The 21,120-nt window shown below is 45.3% G+C and overlaps 1 protein-coding gene across 1 annotated transcript; it reads left to right on the plus strand.

Annotated features, from left to right (window-relative positions):
• The first annotated feature begins 1,540 nt into the window (after window positions 1-1,540).
• On the plus strand, window positions 1,541-16,719 carry Spats1 (spermatogenesis associated serine rich 1). The gene is made up of 6 exons (XM_051204281.1): window positions 1,541-1,673; window positions 6,836-6,997; window positions 11,138-11,258; window positions 12,477-12,539; window positions 16,223-16,338; window positions 16,572-16,719. Exons 1-6 carry the CDS (start codon window positions 1,541-1,543, stop codon window positions 16,598-16,600), a joined length of 624 nt encoding a protein of 207 aa, XP_051060238.1. The 3' UTR covers window positions 16,601-16,719.
• The last annotated feature ends 4,401 nt before the right edge of the window (window positions 16,720-21,120 follow it).

Raw genomic sequence — 21,120 nt, forward strand, 5'->3', positions numbered from 1 at the left:
TCTGGAAGGAATCCACAGCTTTTCATTTTCTGTGGAAACAAAACTAGAAATCCTTTTCCCCAGTAACTTGTCTTTGAACTTAAATTTTGGAGTCAAAGCATTTTTTTAAATTTAATTTTTTATTTTACATGTCGATCCCAGTTCCCTCTCCCTCTCTTCCTCCCTCCATCCCTTTTACCCTCTCTGCCCTCTCACATGCACCCTGACCACCCTTCCCTTCCCTCCCCCCCACCCTAATTCCATATGTAGGGGAATGCCGTCCAGTTGGGGTCATGTAGATCTGACAGGTCATGTGAAGTAGGGACTAGGGCTTCTCTCCTGTCTCTAGGTTAAGGCAGTTATCCCTCTGACTAGCCTGTTTTTAAAAGTTACATTTAATTTATTTATTAATTAATTTGGTGTGTGGCCATGTGTGCCTGGAAGCTAGAGGATAAACTAAGAAGAGTTGGTTCTCCGCTTCTGTCACCTGGGTTACCATGGATCCAACGCAGGTCCTCAGGCTCAGCAGTAAACGCCTTTACATGTTGTTTTTATTCTATATTCTTTGGGGAACCCCCCAGCACCCAAATAAATCACAGGGAATCTTATTACTTATAAATACCTGGCCTTAGCTTGGCTTGTTTCTAGCCAGCTTTTCTTAACTTAACTTATTCCATCTACTTTTTGCCTCTGGGCTTTTACCTTTCCCTATTCTTTATTCCTTTCTTTACCTTTTACTCCATGGCTTACTGTGCAGCTGGGGGCAGCCTCTGATGTCCTCTCTCCTTTTCTCACTCCTTCATCCCTCGTCCTAGGTTTTCCCTGCTATTTATTCCCTCTATCTGCCAGCCCCGCCTGTCCTTTCTCCTCCCTTGGCCATTCAGCTCTTTGTTAGACCAATCAGGTGTTTTAGGCAGGCAAAGAAACACAGCTTCACAGAGGCAAACAAATGCAACATAAAAGAATGAAACACATCTTTGCACCATTAAAACAAATGTTCCATAGCATAAACAAATGGAACACATCTTTAATAATATTCTACAACATTTACCTGCTTGTTTTATCTATCCATCCATCCATCCATCCATCTTTCTTTCTATTCATCCATCTTTCTTTCTATCCATCCATCCATCCATCCATCCATCCATCCATCTATCTATATATCTACCTACCTACTTACCTATCTCTTTCCCCCTCTATTTGGTTTTTCAAGACAGGGTTTCTCTGTGTATCCTTGGCTGTCCTGGAACTCATTCTGTAGACCAGGCTGGTTTGAACTCAGAAATTCACCTGTCTCTGTCTCCCGAGTGCTGGGATGAAAGGCATGAGTCACCACCCCCGTTAATCTGGTTGTTTTAAAGCATGGATCTTTTGATTAAGTTTTAGTACCTTCAAGTTGGGAGTCAGTAAACTACATGCTCAGGGACTTTACAGAGAGTGAGGCCAGCCAGTCCGCTAACTAAGAATGCTGTGTGCCGCTAGTAAAAGATCAGTTTGGTTGCCACTTTGAACAGGGAAGCAATTCTAACCCTATCATCTGCCTTCCAGCACAGCTTCCAAGATGGGTCAGAAGTCTTCCTCCTCTTCCTCCTCCTCTTCCTCTGCACAGTCTAATCGTTCCTCTCAAGTTTCACTGCCTAGACTCCAGAAGGAAACATATCCTGAGGAACTCAGCCTGCTTAAGTCACAGACAAGTGAGTAGGCCCTAGGACTTCCTCCATCAGCCTGTGCTCCTGGAGCCTTTTCAGAAATCTGTCATATTATGGGCCAAGTGACAGAACACCTCCCATGCCCAGTGTCAGGTGTTTGGCATGATTCCTCTTGGGTCCTCAGGATGGCTGTGTGGGATTGTATATGTGATCATATGGTTCTCATACATGAAAGGCCTTAGTGTAAGTGCCATAAAAGGCATCAAGCAATAAAGGCGTGTATAGACTATAAACCCCTCTTATTCGATATTCTCCAACAACATTCTTCCCTGTAGTGTGAAGAGCTGAATTTTGAAATAAGTACACCTGTGTACATATGAAAGCAGTCACATGTTGTATAATGTGGCTTCGGCTCACAGCGGTCTGCATATATAACAAAATATGATGTGGCTGAAAGCTTCTCTTTTCCTGGTAATGTCGTAACACACACGTGACTTGTGTCTGTGATGCTACTGGTGGCCAGTCATATAAAAGCATAGCACACACATTATAAATGACAATGATACATAACTATACCACTGGTTTAGATATTTAGTATGCTACACCATACCATCATTATACAGTGTACTCTCTCTATGAGAAGTTAAGGGGGCTGGCTGGGCTAGGCAGTTTAGTGGGCAAAGGCCCTTGTGTCTTAAGACTGAGCTTTGATCCCCAGAAGGCACATTCTGGAAGGACTGACTCCTGGAATCTGTCCTCTTGGTCTGCACCATGGTGATGCAACACACATGCGCGCGCGCACACACACACACACACATACACGGGCATAAAATACAAAGTTAACCACACAACAGTATGCGTGGTTATACGGCTGCCTCACACATTTTGGTTAGGACTTCTCTTGATGTTACCAAGAAACCATACGGAGTGTGCAGCTGTACTGATTCCTTTTCACACCCATGAAGAAGCAACTTAAAAAAGAAGGCGGCTTTTGGCCCAACCGGGGCCATGGGGGGGGGGGGGGGGGTGGGGGTTGGGGTTGGGGTTGGGGTTGGGGTTGGGGTCGGGTTTGGGGTAGGCTCGGGGGGTGGGTGGGTTGGTTAGGGGTTGGGGTTAGTGTTAGTGTTAGGGGTTAGGGTTAGGGTTGGGGTTAGGGTTAGAGTTAGGGTTAGGGTTAAGGTTAGGGTTAAGGTTAGGGTTAGGGGTTAGATGTTAGGGATTAGGGTTAGGGGTTAGGGTTAGGGTTAGTTAGGGTTAGAGTTAGGGGTTAGTGTTAGGGTTACGTTTAAGGTTAGGATTAGCATTAGCGTTAGACGTTAGGGGTTAGGGTTAGCGGTTAGGGTTAGGGTTAGTGGCTAGGGGTTAAGGTTAGGGGTTAGGGGCTATGGTTAGTGTTAAGGTTAGAGTTAGGGGTTAGGGTTAGGATTAGGGGTTATTGTTAGGGTTAGGGTTAGCAGTTAGGGTTAGGGTTAGATTTAGGGTTAAAGTTAGGGGTTAGTGTTAGGGTTAGTGGTTAGGGGTTAGGGTTAGCATTAGGGTTAGGGTTAGGCGTTAGGGGTTAAGGTTAGCGGTTAGGGTTAGTGGCTAGGGGTTAGGGTTAGGGTTAGGGTTGGGGGTTAGGGTCTATGGTTAGTGTTAGGGTTAGAGTTAGGGGTTAGGGTTAGGGATTATGGTCAGGGTTAGGGGTTAGGGGTTAGGGTTAGGGTTAGGGGTTAGGGTTAGGGTTGGGTTACGGTTAGGGGTTAGGGGTTATGGTTAGGGTGGGGGTGTCAGGTGTAGGAGGTATCTGCTCACACTGTGTCAGCAGTCAGGAAGGAGAGGGATGGTGGTGGGAATGGCTGGTACTCAGTTGGTTTCTCCTTTTTATTCAACCCAGGACTCAGTCTACAACCCAGCCTTCCTACCTCAGCTAGCCTAATCTAGAAGCTCTCACAGATGTGCTCTGAGCTGTGTCTACTGTATGACTGTGGATCCCATCAAATTCACACCTGTAGCTACCACACTGACCTCTTTTTGTAGGTTCGTGTGAGCACTCCATGGTATATTCAAAGGAGAATGAAGCAGCCTAATGACAGGCTTCTCAAGTCATCAAGTGGCGCATATGAGAATAACGGAGCTGTAGTATACAAAGTATTTCCCCTCAATTGTGTAGATCACAGGCCTTTTCCTGCATGAACACTTTAGGTCTATGTGACTATTTGCATTACTTATTTTTATTTTCCTAAAAGATTTACTATTTTTATTTTATATATGTGAATGTTTGTTTGCATGCATGTCTGTATGTGCATCATACATGGTCTGTGTCTGGTGTCCACGGGAGCCTGAAGGGGGCATCAGATTCCCTGGAACTGGAGTTATAGATGGTTGTAGGCTGAGAACTGACCTGGCTCCTCTGGAAGAGCAGTTAGCGCTCTTAACTGCTGAGCCATCTCTCCAGCCCCAATATTAGTTATGTTTCTGTTGCTGTGATAAAATACCATGACCAAAACCAACTCAGGGGAGAACGATTTCTTATAGCTCACGGTTCCAGAGGGATAGACCCAGAATGGTAGGGGAAGCAAGGCAAGAAGAGGAAGCAGAGAGGACACATTTCACCCATACACAGGAAGCAGAGGGGGTGGTGAACAGGAAGCCGTAAGCCCCCAGGAACGCACCTCCTCCATTGGGGGGTGGGGGTGAGCTGGAGGCGTGGGGAGGGGATAGGAAGATGGCTCAGTAGGCAAAGTGCTTGCCACACAAGCTTCAGGACCAGAGTTTAGATCCCAGCACCCAAGTAAAAAAGCTGAGCATGAGAGCCTATGCCTGTAAATGAAAGACCCGCAGAGCAGAGCTGGACCTTCATGCTCTGACTCAGGAAAGGCGACACCCCAAATCACTCAGGAGAAGCGGTCTTGATGCAACAGCATGAGGACTTTTTATTCCAAGTGCACTGGCGTCCACAGTCATGCGCCACACAGGGGTAGAGGACTGAGGACCCCGAGGGCAGAATTGAGACAGTTTTTATAGGGTTTATAACAAAGCCCACACACCAAACTAATCATCCCAAAGTGTCAAGATCCCACGTGGTGCGGGCCAATCAATTTCTGTATTGGTGTGGGCTCCTGGGTGGAGTGATAATTGGCAGCTAGGATTTGGGGTGGGGGTTCCACAAGCAGTTTACTAAAGTTAGATATGCAGCTGGTCAGCTCATCTCCTATTATCCTTACTCAGCCAGAAAGCAAGGCCTTGGGACAGTTTAAAACTTGGGTCGTTATGTCTTTTTGAACAAGATGACCCATAACAATTCCCAGAAACCAGACTGTTGTTGAGGATAACAATATTCCTCAGAAACTAGGTGGTTATGAATAATAATAATAATAATAATAATAATAATAATAATAATAATTTCCAGAAACCGGTCATTGTGACCAAGCTATTTCATGTGTTTTCTTTTTCCTGAGCTTTGCATGTAGCTAGGGTGATTTTTAAATACATGCTGGTGGATATTTTTAAATTTCTAACTTTTAGTGGTCATTAGAGAGTTAGGCTATATTTTCATCCTTTCATAATCCCAGCAGGAAGGCAAGGGTAAGAAGGGTAAGCTCCATCCAGTGAGAGACCCTGTTTCTAAAACTAAGATGGAAGGGGACTGTGTACAGGGCTTAGCTGCTAAGAGTGTTGGCTGCTCTTAGAGGACCTAGGTTCAATTCCTAGCACCCACATGGTGGCTCACAACTGCAACCCCAGTAACTCCAGTTCCAGGAGAGTCAATGTCCTTCTCTGACTTCCATGGGCACCAGGCACGCATGTGGTACACAAACATACCATTGTGTCCAGACGTACAGACTCTGAACCCCCAAAACCACCAAGAGACTGGTTAACTCGGGTCCTCCATCCATTCAACACAGTGGGTAGAATAGGAGAGACTCTGAGAAGCAATGGGCAGGACATATATTGGGGTAGAGCAAGGGGGCTATCTGGGGTGTCTGGTAGTTGCATAGCAACAGCCTCAGGATTGGTGCACCTTGGGGCTGGGGGAACCTGTCCTGAGTCTCAGCCGAAGAAAGGTTGCTAAGCCTAGAGGCCCTCCCAGGGCAGTTGCTACACTCTGCATTCCACTGTTATCAGTAAAGCACATCTGGAACCCTCCAGCTAACTTCTGATTGGCTCCTTGCTACATGGAGAGTGTCTGGCAGTTGCTTCCTAGGGATTAGGGCAAGGTCGATGGCTCAGCTCCTGCTGCTCAGTCAGGGTCCTACAACTTGCTGGGTTGTTTCTGCAGCCTGTCATGGCTGCCAAAGCAGGGGTCTGGGTGAGACTCTGGGCCCTTCAATACAAGCAGACAAAACACTCTGAAAAGTTTCTATACCCTGATAAGCCTCTCTGCCATACAGCAATCCAAATCAGACCAAATCAAAGAGAATTGGGAAAAGCCTATGTTTAATGGGTACAGCGCTCCCGGATGGTTCCAGCCCCCCCCCCCCAGAGAGGAGACAGAAAAGGGAGACCGGAAAAACCATGAGCCTGGTTTCTGGAGGGCATTTTAAATACCCTGTGGGAGTGGTCTTGAGCATCATTTGGCAGGCTTTCTGAGATGCAGCAGGGTTGGAGGGAGATGGGGGAGGGGGCTTGGGTGAAGCTGCCACCTTAATACACCCATGCACACAAAAGCAAAAATAAATATTAAAAAAAAAAGATGAAAAAGCAGTTGAGGAAGACATTGATGTTAACCTGTGGTACATAAACTCACAAGTATGCCTATACATATGTCCCTACTGGAACATACATGTGTACATGTACACACACACACACATACACACACACACACACACACACACACACACAGACTCCATAGAAGCGTTCAAATCAACCTGGACTACACACTCAAAAGAATAGGAGGGCTGGAGAGATGGTTCAGTGCTTAGTAGCATGGGCTGCTTTTCTGAGGGCTAGGATTTGGTTCTTGGCACCCACATGGTGGCTCACGACTGCCTGTAACTCCAGCTCCAGGAAGGTCAAGGCCCTCTCTGGCCTCTATGGACACTGCTTGCCTGTGGTGCACATACATCCTTGCAGGAAAACACTCTTCCACATTTTTTTTTTTTTTTAAATGTGTGTATGTGAGAAGGCTGTAGGCTAAATAGAGCCTAGGGAGTTTTTACATCTTGGCATCTAATTGTCTGGGGGCAGACAGCAGGGCTAATGGGAAAATTTCTGATGTCTTGCAGAAGACGGGCATCGTCCTGAGTGGACATTTTACCCAAGGTTTAGCAGCAATATCCACACCTACCACGTTGGAAAGCAATGCTTCTTCCATGGGGTCTTCCGGGGCAACAGGAGGTCTGTGGCAGAGAGGACAGTGGACAAGAGCCTTGGGAGGAAGAAATATGGTAATGTGTCTCATTCCCTCCAAGATGAAACAAACTAACAAGCAACAAGCCCTCAGTAGTGACTCTGTGGACTCTGCTTTCTCTGGCTGGGGACAGCTCTGCAGGGTCACCCCTGTTGTTCACAGCACAGCCAGGGAGACAAGAAGGCAGAGAGTCCTGTTCACAGGTGACAACTATTGACAAAGGACACAGAATGCACATGGATCCACACTTTCATCTTTCTCTAGCTCTCATAAAGTGCTAATGTGACATTTAAGTCACCAAATGAGTCACTGCAGATCATTGAAGTCCAAAGACAATCATGTACGTTTGTTTCAGTTAGTTGCCACTGGTCTTGTACATTTTAAATAAGCCTTAGCATGATGTATATAGTGTTAGTTTTAATTAAAGGTGACTAAGATGAAATATTATACTTATACCATATCCACATCCATGTATCACCCTGGTTTGTAACCTGGTGAATTCTCTGCCCCAACTCACTCAGAATAGACTTCCCAAAAGATCCTAAGAGGTTGTTGAGCACTGGAGGGCCACTTATGGCCCTTCCTTACAGAAATACCCATGTAGGAGGAGGCAGCCAATGCCTCAGTGGTGAATAAGGTTAACTGTAGACACGGTGCAAAAAGAAATAAGCATCAACTTCCCATGTAAAGGGCAAATGGATTTTCAAATTGAGGTTGGATTAATCTGGTGAAAGAGCCATCCTGGGGTAGCACAAGCATGGCCACTGATATAGGGTCTGCACAGGAGTCCTGTGCCTTGCCCAGATCCTAAACTTCCTATTCATCAAGAGGAAATGCAGAGCTGCAGAGATGGCTCAGTGGTTAAGGGCTCTTGTCAAGGACCTGATTCTATTCCCAGCACCCACATGGGAGCTCACATCCATCTGTAATCCCAGTTCTAGGGAACTGATGCCCTCTTTGGTCCCCGTGGCCACCAGGCACTCACGTAGTGTGCTGTGCAGACACACCTGCAGGCAAAACACTCACATTCATAAAATAAAATAAAATAATCAGAGGAAATGCAGGCTGGAGAGATGGCTGCCGCACAAGCCTGAAGACCCAAGTTCAGATCCCCAGACCCACACAAAAGCCAGTCACAGGGGTCGTCCCCTGTAGCTCCAGAAGTGGGGGAGCCGAGACAGATGATCCTCAGAGCCCGATGGCCAAATGAGTTCAGTGAGAGACTCTGTATCAAAAAGTAAGGAAGATAGCAATTGAGGAAAACATCCATCATTGACCTTTGGTGTCCACAGGTAGGATCACACATGCATATTGCACACCCATGTGCACACACGTGCACACATGCAAACACATATGTATACCACACACCCAAGTACATTTAGAAAGGGAAAGGCATGGCATTTAATTGTATGAATGTACACAATTTACTTTTTCCTCACTCATATATTTTACCCTTTTTGTTATTTAGAGTTGATACAAGGGTGTCACACACATGGACCACCATAATAAGTAAACAGAACTTAGGGAGTTTGGCAAACTCAATACCTAACGATGACTACTTTTCTGTTTTTAGTTTTAAAAGTATAAATCATGGTAGAGTACTTGCGTAGCACGGGCAAAGCATGGCTCCATCTCCTGCACACATCAGACATCATATAGCACATGCCTGTAATCCCAGAAGTTGGGAGATGTTGACAAGGATCGGGCATTAGAGGTCATCCTTGCCTCATTGTGAGTTTGAGGGCAGCCTGGAATGCATGAAACCCAATCCCCAGATGAACACAGAGTTCCACCCAGGACTTCAGATAAGTGCATGGCTCAGTCCTCATCAGAGGAACTTCTTGATGTTTAATAATAGGCCAAATAGATGTGTATTCACGGAGAAATAACTCACAACATAGACAGATGAACACCAGCAGGTTCCTGGTCCCAAGGATGCCTCCGGATGTATTCCTGTCCCCGTGCTGCAAGCAAGAGAGCTCCCTGAGCCCCCTCCTGGTCACGTCCAGCCCTGTCTCCACCCCCAATGGGCATGGTCTATGCCACAGGTGCAGACAAGGTGACTATCTTACTACCCAGTAGAAGATAATTAACACACAGACCCACAACTGGACAATGTGAATAGAGTGAGAGACTTCGATGTTCTCAGGCCAAAATGGGATGATGTCCACTCCTCTTAAGGTGCAGTGATATATCCGGGAGAGGGGCAGAAAGTCTTAAGAGCCAGAGTGATGGGAGATGTCATTCTGTAAATATGCTTCCCTTATTGGTTAATGAATAAAGCCCCGTTGGCCTATAGGAAAGCAAGATAGGCAGGACTAGGAGACAAGGAGGATTCTGGGAGATGTATTAGAGTGGCGTCAAGATGTAGGATGTGAGAGGTCTGGACCCTCTCTCTGGTAAGTTAAGACCACGTGGAAACACTTAGATTAATAGAAATGGGTTGATATTTAAGACAGAGCTAGCCAATAAGAAATGCTAGCAGGCCAACAGCCTGTCTCTATGTGTTATTTGGGGCTGACGTGGCTGTGGGACCAGGCTGGTGGAGAATTGCTCGTAACACCAGAGATGGTGGATGACTCCAAAGAAGGCACCATTTTCTTGACCTAACAGGAAAGAAGGTCACATGAGCTTACAGAAGACTAGATAGCATGCACCTGCATAATCTCAGGCTAGTCAAAAAACCCTGTAGAGGCGGGCATAATTCCCATCCATTGCTTGCAATTGGTAGCTGCTGGGAGAGGGAAAATCAGTTTTTTTTTCAATGGAGTGACAATGGATATATCAACCACACTCCAGGTCAGGCCCCATGCTCAGGAGTTGTTGGCCAACATAAATTAGATTCCACTTTGTGTGTGTGTGTGCTTAAAGAGAAAGAAATTACATGAAGTTGGGGAGAATCTGGAAGGGGTTGGGGGGAACGGAAAGAATATGATTAAAATATATTGTTTGAAATCCTTAGAGAATAAATACGAACATTTAAAACAAAATGAAGGGGCTGGAATGATGGCTCAGTGCTTAAGAGCACTGGTTACTCTTTCAGGGGACCTGAGTTTGTTCCTCATCACCCACATGGTGCCTCGCAGCCATCTGTAACTCTAGTCCCAGAGTCTGATACTCCCTCTAGCCTCAAAGGGTTTTGCACACACAAGGCACACAGACAGACATGCAGGCAAAACACTCATATACACAAATAATAAAACAATAAAAAACAAAATAAAAGCTACATGTCTAGCATGTCCAACCAAACCAACTAACAGACCAATCAAGCAAAAAACCCCACCAAGCAAACAGATGTGTATAATTTTTTTTGAGACAGGAATCTCTTTGTGGTCCTGGCTGTCCTGGAACTTGCTCTGTAGACCAGACTGGCCTCTAACTCAGAGATCAGCCTGCCTCTGCCTCTGAAGTGCTTGAATTTAAGGCATGTGCAACCACAACTACTATTTGGTTTGTGTATAATGTTTTCTAATATATGACAGAATACTTTTTTCTTCTTCTTGAGATTTTTTTGAGAGCGAGTTTCTCTGTGTAGCCCTGGCTGTTCTAGAACTCACTCTGTAGACAGGATTGGCCTTGAACTCACAGAGATCCGACTGCCTCTGCCTCCTGAGTGATGGAATTAAAAGCATACCCAATCACTTCCTGGCCCAACCTTATTTTTCCCTTTTAAAAAATTTAGTTTTTTTTTTTTTTTTTAACCTTCAACTGGGGCTGCCCATGTGTGTGAGGTCATCCATGGGTGTGGGGAACTTGCCCGTGGCCATACTCTTAAATAAAAGTGACTCTCCCTCCCTCTGCAGCTAACAGCTGACAATGGATCCTCAGGTCTAGAGCCCCAGGCGCCACTCCCAGCTCATGTGATATTTTAGTTGCATCAATCTGATGCAAATCTTGCACAGATACTGTGTGTGCATGTGCGCAACCGCAATGCCACATCCAGGGGAGCACACTTCACAGCCCTACCCTCTGGCTCTTACCTCCTTTCCACTCACTCTTCCTCAGCCCTCCATGTTTTAAAGTAATCATATCTGCTAACGTAGTGTAAGGGGAAAAGTCACTGTGAGCTTGAGTTTCCCAAGGCAAGGAGCCAAGAACTTGATGATTGTCACCGTCATGTCACGGCTTTGGCTTCAGCTTCAGCCCCACGAGTGATGCTTTCAAACGTTCCCCACAGACATTGATCCCAGAAATGGAATCCCAAAGCTAACTCCGGGGGATAATCCGTACATGTTCCCAGAGCAGAGTTCAGAGTTCTTCAAAGCGGGAGCAACCCTGCCGCCCGCCAACTTCTCACTGTGAGTGCACACTCGTCCCAGAGGAGTCCAGTGTCTGGGGCTGCATGCGAATTAGCGTTCTTTAATTAACTTGTTATTTACTTTATGTATGTTGGGGCGTGTGTGTATCATATGCTCTACGTGTGCAAGTGTGTGCACGCGTGCATGTGGGAGTCAGAGGACGGCACTGAGTGTTTTCCTTTTTTGTTCGCCACCCTATGCTTCTAGACCAGATCTCTCTGACTGAACCCAAAGCTCAACATTTTGGCCTGGCCAAGTGAGCTCCTAGAGCTGCCCGTCTCTGCCCCCTAATGCCGGGGTCACAGCACACACAATTGTGCTGGCTTTTATGCTGGTGCTGGGATCTCTGAAATCCATGTCCTGTGCTTTTAGAGCAAGCTTCATATCTACTGAACCATTTTCCTGGTCCTTGTATAGAAATTATTTTTTAAGGGGTGTATAATAATAAGATGGGATGGAGTGAAAAATCCCTTAGAAAGTTCATATTTAACTTGTGCCTGTATGTACTGTAGAATTGAACTAATAAAAGACACAAAAAGGGCTGGGTTATAGCTTATTGGTGGTGCTGACATAGGCAAGGTCTCAACTTCAACCTCTAATACAATATAAAGGACACCATATTTAAAGACGCATGTATGTATGTATGCATGTATAGTATATCACTGGGGGGGGTATTTGTGGGAAGGAAGAGGACCAGTGGGCAGGGTGATGGAGGGTCGAATATGAGCCAACTCCAGTGATATGCATGTATGGAAATGTCATGAAACCCATTATATTGCACTTTCAAAAGCTGCTAGAACAAGAAAAAAGTAGTTGTTTATTAGTCTGATTTCTATTACCACATACTTGGAGACTTTGGAACTTTCATACCCAATCTGATTGTTAGTGACTAGTATATGGGTTGACGTTAAAGGTGGAAGCGAACTTAGGCAAATTGGATCAAAGGGAAGAGTCATTCAACTAAAAAGGAAAAAAGTTGTTGTATTATATTGAAAATATTTCCAAAACCAGTCACGTGGGAGCCAATGACCTTGATGAAACATAACAGCAGCAGCAGCAGCAGCAACAACAACAACAATTAAGCATTATTCCCCGTCCAGTTTTGAAGCCCACATTTGAGAACTGATACTAGAAGGTGGGACGTATTTTGGAAATGATGATGTGTTGCTCTCTGTTTTAAGAGGTTGTTGCTATTGTTTTTTTTTTTTTTTTTTTCAGGGTTCCTTATGAGAAAAAATTCGATACGTTTATCCCGCTGGAGCCACTTCCACAAATTCCCAAGTGAGTCTTCTCACCAAGTTTTCTATGGTCCTATCTCGGTGAAAATGACACCCTTTTCTCCCATGGAGGAGCCAGCCTGCAGACGGTCAAGCCATGGGGATCGTTTGGGTCCTAGTAGGCAGGGTTGGTGCAGTATATAAGGTGGACAGTAGGAGAGATACAGACGGCAATTGCGTGTTTGTGGCATCTGGCCACAGGAGGGGGGAAATTCTACATATAGACACCAGCTGACTGCCAGATGCCATGGTGTGCTTGGGGCGGGGGCGGGGGGGAGTTTACCCCGAGCAAAAAGATCGATAATACCGTTTTCAGGGTATTATCACATCAGAGTGCCCTGGGAAAGAAAAGCACGTGTTTAATGATTGCAACTGGGGAACTTGGTTAGAGCTTCAAAGAGAAACCCAACAGAACGCCCCACAATATTTGTTTATTTGGGTTTTCAAGACAGGGTCTCTCTGTGTAGCCCTGGCTGTCCTGGAACTTGCTCTGTAGACCGGGCTGGCCTCAAACTCACAGAGATCTGCCTGCCTCTACCTTCTGAGTGCTGGGATTTAAAGGTGTGTGCCACCATGACTGGCTGGAATACCCTGTATTTAGGGACTGACGATCCCTCTGTTTTTATACTTAAATGGAAGACGTGTGTATGGATGCGCATGTGCTGTATGTTAGGGAGTTGGCTCTCTCATGCTATGCGGGTCTCAAGGACTGAACTCAGGTTTTTATACATGGCAGTAGGAGCCGTTTCTTACTGAGCCATCTCAGTGGCCCTAATTTCATGCTTACAGAATTAACTATTTTTTAAAGTAAAAATTATGTGTGTGGGTGTTTTGCCTGCGTGTATATCTGTGTACCATGTGTGTGCCCAGTACCCAGAGACGCCAGAAGAGGATTTTGGATTCCCTGGAACTGAATTTACAAATTATTTCAAGCCACCGCATGGGTGCTGGGAATCAAACCAGGGTCTTCTGCAAGAGCAGCCAATGCTCTTAACTGTGACCGAGCCATCTCTCCAGCCCAATTTCACTTTTGCTCGGCCCCAGTCTGAACCTCATGTGCTTAGTTACCTCTCCTGTTTCTCTCTCTTTCCATTTTTGAGTCCAGTCTCATGAAAGTATGCAGAGGTAGCCTGTGTTCCCGAGTCTCTCACACGGATTCAGTGGGAGTACCAAACTCTGGAGCTCGGTGGGAATAAAAGCATTTTATCCTAAACTTGGCACCTCTGATGCCTTCATTATGCTTCATTATTCCTTGTAACATGTAATTAGGCTTCTCATGTCTGTACTTTCTTTTTTATAAACACTATTTAAGAATACTTAAAATACCAGCAACCACCTAATTTTAGGTTTTTTTTTGTAAATATGTACAAATATATTTGTATGTCTAAATCATAAAATACCAAGCAGTATGGTTTTTCTAACTATTATATTGTATTTATTTATTTATTTATTTGCCCCCTCCATTACTTTTGGTTTTCAAGACAGGGTTTCTCTGTGTAGCCCATGCTGTCCTGGAACTTGCTCTGTAGACCAGGCTGGCCTGGAACTCATGGAGATCTGCCTGCCTCTGCCTCCTGAGTGCTGGGACTAAAGGGGTGCGCCACCACCACCCAGCATGATTTTTATATCTTTTATTGACTCCCTCATTTTCTTTAAACACATCAGCATAGTTACCATAGCCATGTTACTATTTTTGTTTGCTAAATGTTTGTGGTCATTTTCGGGTCTGTCCTTGCTGACTGATTTGCTATCTGATTACTGACTCTTGGCAAGACCAGTGATTTTTGTTTGAAGATGAAACATTGTGATTTTATGGTGTTGAGTGTCTGCATTTTGTTATTATCTAGTAAAGAATGTTCAGCTTTATTCTGACAGTCGTTTGCAGTGTGGTATGATCTTTTGATACTTGGTTTTTGAAGGACCCTTTTGAGGATGTTTTGACTATTGTTAGGAAAGCACAGAGTAGCTAACCCTTCCCTTTGGAGTCTCTACCAAGTGCTTGGAGTAATCAATGAAGTCTTAAACTTGGTGGGATCTAGAAGGATCTTTCAGTTTTCTATGAGAGCTGGAAGCAGTTCAGCTCATGCTTAGGGTTATCCAGCTCACATCTCCATATTACTGTTCATCACCACAGGATGTCAGGGCAGGATCCTGGAGGCAGGAGCTGATGCAGACACCATGGAGGGGAGCCCCTTACTGGCTCTCTCAGTTTGCTTTCTTGTAGAACCCAGGACCACTGGCCCAGGGATGGCGCCACCGAGAATGGGCCGGGGACCGTCCCCCATTAATCACCAATTAAGAAAATACTTTATAGGCCTGCCTAAACCTGATCTTATGGAGGCGTTTTCTTAATTGAGGTTCCCTGCTCTCAGACGGTGTTAACTTGTGTCAAGTTGACATGTATCTATCCAGCACACCTCACAACAGACTACTTAATTTCTCTATGTCACTACACCTTACACATAGATGCCTCAGCATTTAGCGAAACTCAAGGGGACTGCTATATACGTTTTGGAAGCTCATTTTCTGTGTAGCTCCTTCTTTCCCACAGCTTTACCCTGCTCTTTCTGTGCTTTGAAGGTTCTCTAACGACTCATCTCTGGCTTTGCAGACTTGTAGAGAGCACTGTGCTCTCTCTGTCTGCTTAGATTGCCCGTTTCCTCAATTATGAAGCAAAAGTTTGCAGGTGGCCTTTTATCTCCCATGTTACTGGATGAATGGGTTTTATACAATTGCATTACTCTCATTATCCATGCCTATAAATATTAAGATTATAACTCTCCTATTTCATTTCCATTTAGCTGATATATCTTAGGTCATTCTTTTGCATTTGAATCACTTTGTATTTAGGTCTGCCTTTTAATATATATTAAATATATATTTTAATCTATATGTATATATGTAATTTTCTCATTTCATCTCTCTCTCTCACTCTGTATGCACGCACACACACACACTTTTGTTTGAATGTATGCATGTGGAGGTTAGAGATTAACCTTAGGTGTTATCCTTAGGTGCTGGCCATTTTTTTTTTTTTTTTTTTTTGAGACAGGGCCTCTCAACTGTGAGGTTGTTGATTGGGCTAGGCTGGTTGGCTAGAGAACCACTAGGATCTGCCTGTCTCTGCTTCCCCAGCGCTGGGATTACAAGTACGCACCACCACATCCTGCTTTGTTATGTGGGTTGTGGGGATTGAACTCTGGTCCTTGCAGTTGTATGGCAGTCACTTTACTGTTGTGGGATATTTGCACACTGTGGGAAGATATATTGCAGTGGTTGGTTTCACAAAGCGCTGCATGGTCAATAGCTAGGCAGGAGGGACTTCTGGGCAGTGAGAGGAAGTAGGAAGATATAAGGTGCAGAGGAGACACCAATCAGACGTGGAGGGAGTTAGACATACAGGATGAAAGGAAGGTAAAAAGCCACATGGCAAAACATAGAAGTAGGCTAATTTAAGATAGAAGAGCTAGTGGGAGAAGCCTAAGCTAAGGTCTAGCTTTCATAATTAGCAAGTCTCCATGCCATTATTTGTGAGCTGGTGGCTCGAAGGGAAGTCCAACTACGCTTTACTACTGAGCTATCGGAGGCCTCCTTCATTTTGTGGGTGTGTAGTGCCTTACCCATTGGTGATGTTTGTAAGTTTAATATGGTATACATTCAAACTGATCAGGAGTGTTCTTCCTCCAGCTTGCCTTTCTTGGAGAAGGAGAAGGCCATCAACTTGAAGAATGAGATAAAAGAAGTCCAGGACCTGGACAACTGGCAGGCATCGTCACCCTTCCTACAAAGTTTTTTCTCCTCTGGTAGGTTCAAGAAATTTCAAAAACTATAAGACCTGTTGAGAAGAGCAGTTTTTTTGGGAGGCTTCATGTGCAGCTCAGAGATGGCAGAGCCTCTCCTGGAGTGGGTGCGTCTTCTGCGTCATAAGATCCTCTGGGCAAAGGTCCCCGTCATGCATTAGCCGTTGGATGTGTTGGCTGAGAGCTGTTGGGCTTGTAAGGGGGCACACTCTTTAATGCTGTACCTCTATCCACAGGTATTTTCAACTTTCCGAGACATCCCTGAGCAGAAATGAGCCCCCAGGCATGCACTGACTGACCTCCATCCAGCCTCTGCCAGTGCTGGGTTTTTCTGTTGTTTGTTTTTGACATTGTCTCTGCCCTAAACCATTTATTTGACTCTAATGAGGAATCACTATGATCTGTCTTGTTTAAGTCTCAGCTGGGGAAACTTTCAAAATGCATAGAGAGGTTTCACAAATCATAAAGCAGACACCAGCATGCTTTTGATCCAGCTTCTTGCCACTGACAGCATTTACTCTGGTTCCCTCTCCCCTGACCCCTCCCTATTGTTTTGACTCACTTGAGAGCCAGTGACGCACATCATCATCCTTTCCATCCCTCAAACACGTGTCTCTTGAAATGGTGGGTATTTTCTACCCAGTGTATGTAAATTTCCACTGCAAGGTATTTAGCACTGATGGCAACATGCAGCTCACATTTGGTTTTATGCAGATACATTTTTTTTTTCTCGAATGCCCGTAGGTCAAAGGTAATAGGCAGATCTCTCAGACTGCTATAACAGAATACTAGAGACTGGGTAGTTTATGAACAAAAGAGTTTCCTTCTTATAGTTCTGGGGGCAAGTCCAAGCCTAAGACGCTGGCAGATTTGGTATCTGGTGAGACACTGCCTTCTTGCAACCTAAGGGAAAAAGTAATATTTTGGCTCACAGGGCCAGAGGGATCCAGTCAGCCACAGTGGAGAAGGCATGGAAGGCTGTGGGTAGGAGCAGAAGGCTGGGCGTTCACATTGCACCCACAGTCCCAGAGTAAAAAGCCAGGAGGCTGTCGCCAGTGACCACTTCCTTCCCCTGATGCTCCCCTCTGAAAGGTCCCCATCCCCTCCTGAAAGACCCCTTGAGTTACTTTTCACACGACAGTTGCCACTAGATACCTCCTGTTATGACCTGCACTGTCAAAGTCCTACCATTTTTTCTTCATTCTCTCTCTCTCTCCCTTCCTCCCCCATTTCTCCCTCCCTCCCTTCTGTCCTCCCTCCCTTCTTTCCTTCCTTCCTTCCTTCTCCTCCCCTGTCCCTCTCCTTCTCTCCCCCTCCCTCCCTGAGACAGGATCTCTCTGTGTACCCCTGGCTGTCCTGGAACTCACTTTGTAGACCAGGCTGGCCTTGAACTCAGAGATCTGCCTGCCTCTGCTTCTGAGTGCAAGGTGATGGTGATGCAAGCCTCCACTCACTTTCAATCCCTATTTGCCCATTGTACAGTAAACTTCCTTTGCACCCCACACACATGAAATTCATGTGGAACTACATTTCCAGGAGAAGGTCAATATCTGTAGTTGGATTTTTCTTTGGGCCGCCAACCAGCTCACAAATAAAGCCACGGAGACTTATTATTAATTATGAATGCTTGGCCTTCGCTTAGGCTTGTCCCACTAGCTCCTTTAACTTAATTTAACCTGTTCTCTTCATCTGTTTCACCTCTGGGCTTTTAACTTTTCTTTCATCCTGAATGTCCTACTTCATCCGTGTCTGCCGGCTGGCCCCTGCTGTCTCTTTTCTTCCTCCCTTCCCTTCTTCCCCAAGCCTAAATTCCTCCTTGTACTATTCTCCCTGCCTGGAATGTCTGCCTATATCTCCCCCCCCCTTGCTATTTATTGGCCATTCAGTTTTTTATTAGACCAAGCAGGTGCTTTAGGCAGGCAACACATCTTTACATAATTAAACAAATGCAACACATCTTTACATAATTAAACAAATGTAACACATCTTTACATAATTAAACAAATGCAACACATCTTTCTTTACATAGTTAAACAAATGCAACACATCTTTACATAGTTAAACAAATATTTTGCAACAAATATCAAACAAACTGATTTTGAGATACCTGTGAGACACTGATGAAAAGGCCTATGATGTACTTGGCATAAAAGTCTACGGTATAAATATATGCACGTAAAAAGAGAAAAAGAAAATGTGGATTCAGGGTCTAGTTTTTATTTTTGTTTTTTTTCCCCCGAGACAGGGTTTCTCTGTGTAACAGTCCTGGCTGTCCTGGAACTCACTTTGTAGACCAGGCTAGCCTTGAACTCACTGAGATCCACCTGCCTCTGCCTCCCGAGTGCTGGGATTAAAGGTGTGCACCACCACTGCCCGGTCTGGGTCTAGTTTTAATGACCAGACTGGGATATTGGTCCCAACAGAAATATGAATTAAAATGACTCTTGGATCCCTGGGGACTGAGGGAAAGCAAATTCTCTTTGGGAACACTGTCCCACCTCAGGGACCCACAAAGATAAACTCCTGAGAAAAAAAAGTAAAAAGCCACAATCGGATCCACCACAGAGTAGTGCTGGTGGCTGAAACTCAAGCCAGGTCAGGGGACTGGGGAGGTGGCTCCACGGTTAAGGGTGCTTGTTGCTGTTCCAGAAGAAACAAGTTCACAGCACCCAAGTCAGGAGGCTCACAACCCCCTGTAACTGCAGTATCAGGCTGACTGAAATCTTCTGGCCTCATCGGATATCCTCACACGCATTTCGTACATACTCACGCACATATACACATAAATTAAAAAAAAATAAATCTTTAAAGAATGTTTGCGACATGGTATTACTTACTACGGTAGGGTGCATGGAGTTCATTTTGTAGTAAAGGTACTAGGACACCAGTTTGCAGCTGGCGAGCGAGAGGCGGGGTCTGGGATAGCAAGCTGGGGCTTGGGGGCGGAGCTAGAAAGCTTGCCTTAGCTTGAGGACTATGGACGGTGACTAATACTCTTCCCAACTATGCCTAGACGGTGCTGTTTACTTTTACTCCTAATTTTAGCCCTTTTCTGTGGAGTCTCTTGTTGTTAAAGGATAGCTGTGAGGGCTGGCAACATGGTTCAGTGGTAAAAGCACTTACCAAGCAAGTCCAGCGATCGGAGTTTGATCTCTGGAAGCCACAGTGAAAGGAAGAACATGTATGCTGTGGCGTGCAGCACCTCTCCCCAGTAATAAATAAGATTGAAAATACTAAGAGAACAAAACAGGTGAGATGGGGAGTGAGATTTGAAGTATTTTCCCTCAGGTAAGTAAATGTCATTTTAGGCAGACCAATTCTAGACAGAGAGTGATGTAGCCCAGAATTCGCTTTGTAAGTCAGGTAGACCACTATTGTCTTTGTGGAGTCAGGCTCTCTCAAATTGTGTTTTCTGCACAGCAACAGGTGTTGTGTGAAAGAGGGTTTCAGTGTCACATCGATTTGGAAATTCTTAAAACAAACAAACAAACAAACAACAAACAAAAAACCCAACCAAACAACCCCCCCAAACCCCTAAACAAACAAACAAACAAACAGGGGCTGGAGGGAAGGTTCAGCAGGTACGCACTCTTACCTGGGTTTGGTTTCTAGCACCTACCTGATAGCTCACAGCCATCTGTAATTCCAGTCCCAGGGCATCCAATATACATGACACAAAACATTCAAATATACCAATAAAAAGAATGAATCCACGAGGGAAAAAGAAAAGCGTGTCATCTTCTAGAGCTGCCATGCATAAAACAAGAGAGGTGGGCTCTGGCTAGAGAGGTGGCTCCGCTGTTACAAGCACTGACTCATCTTCTAGAGGACCCAGGTTTGGGTCCCAGCACCCCCATGGAAGCTCACAGCAGTATATAAGTTCAGGCCTAGGGGATCAAAGCTGTCATCTGGCCTTCTTGGGTACTGCATAAATATGCACAGACATACATGCAGGCAAAACACTGGGGGGTGGGCGGGGGTTTTCACAAGCAGTTCATGAAGTCAGACAAGCGGTTAGTCAGCTCACCTTCTGTTATCTTACTAGGCCAAGATTACATACTCAAGGGCCTGTCTGCCGTAAACAGCAAGGAGTGTGAGCTTGCCTCTTTACTGGCAGAGGACGGGGTCTGGAATTTGAGGTTTTCAGGGCTTTTTAGATAGTGTTTCTAAACTTTCAGCTTCCTGTGGTCACTGGAGAGTTAGGCTGTATTTTTCCATCCTTTCATTCCCCATTTCTTCTCTTGTTAATGGTTCTGATCTTAGAACTAGGGAAATTAAGAGGCAGCCTCCTCTTGGCTCTGGAGGCTCCTGTACTGTTGTCTAAGTACCATAATCTGGACAAGCACCCACTCATTATTTAACAAAAGCAACAACTTTTTAACAGTAAGCAACAAGAGAGGAATACACATGACTGCTGGAGCAGTTGTAAGAGGCTGTCCCTGGGTCCTGTAACCTCGAGTGGCGTGGGGGTGGGTCCAGGGGAAGAGGAGGACATATGCTGGACCAGCCGCAAAGTAGGCCTTTCCACCGAGTCCCAAGGTTTCCTGTGTGGTGACGTCTAACATAGACCAAGTCCCCCACTTGGAAGCGATGTGGGACTTGCAAGTCTTTTTCCTCCCGGAGCTGCTTTCACGCTTGCTGTCTCACCCACTTGAGCACCTTGAGCCTGGCAAACAGAGGCTGGGAAAGCAATGCATGAGCACTATGTACAGAGGCAATTTCCATCAGTGGAGGAGCAATTCACAGGGGAACAGCCCAAACAGTCCAGGGAGTGTTTCTAACCCT

This window comes from Phodopus roborovskii, unplaced genomic scaffold (genome assembly GCF_943737965.1).
Source record: "Phodopus roborovskii unplaced genomic scaffold, PHOROB, whole genome shotgun sequence".
Taxonomy (NCBI): Eukaryota; Metazoa; Chordata; class Mammalia; order Rodentia; family Cricetidae; genus Phodopus; species Phodopus roborovskii.

Excerpts from the sequence above, each read along its gene's own strand:
- Spats1 (XM_051204281.1), top strand. The coding sequence starts at position 1,541 with ATGGGTCAGAAGTCTTCCTCCTCTTCCTCCTCCTCTTCCTCTGCACAG. Across the intron at positions 6,998-11,137 it reads CCTTGGGAGGAAGAAATATG|ACATTGATCCCAGAAATGGA; the intron begins GTAATGTGTCTC and ends CGTTCCCCACAG. Across the intron at positions 12,540-16,222 it reads CCACTTCCACAAATTCCCAA|CTTGCCTTTCTTGGAGAAGG; the intron begins GTGAGTCTTCTC and ends TTCTTCCTCCAG.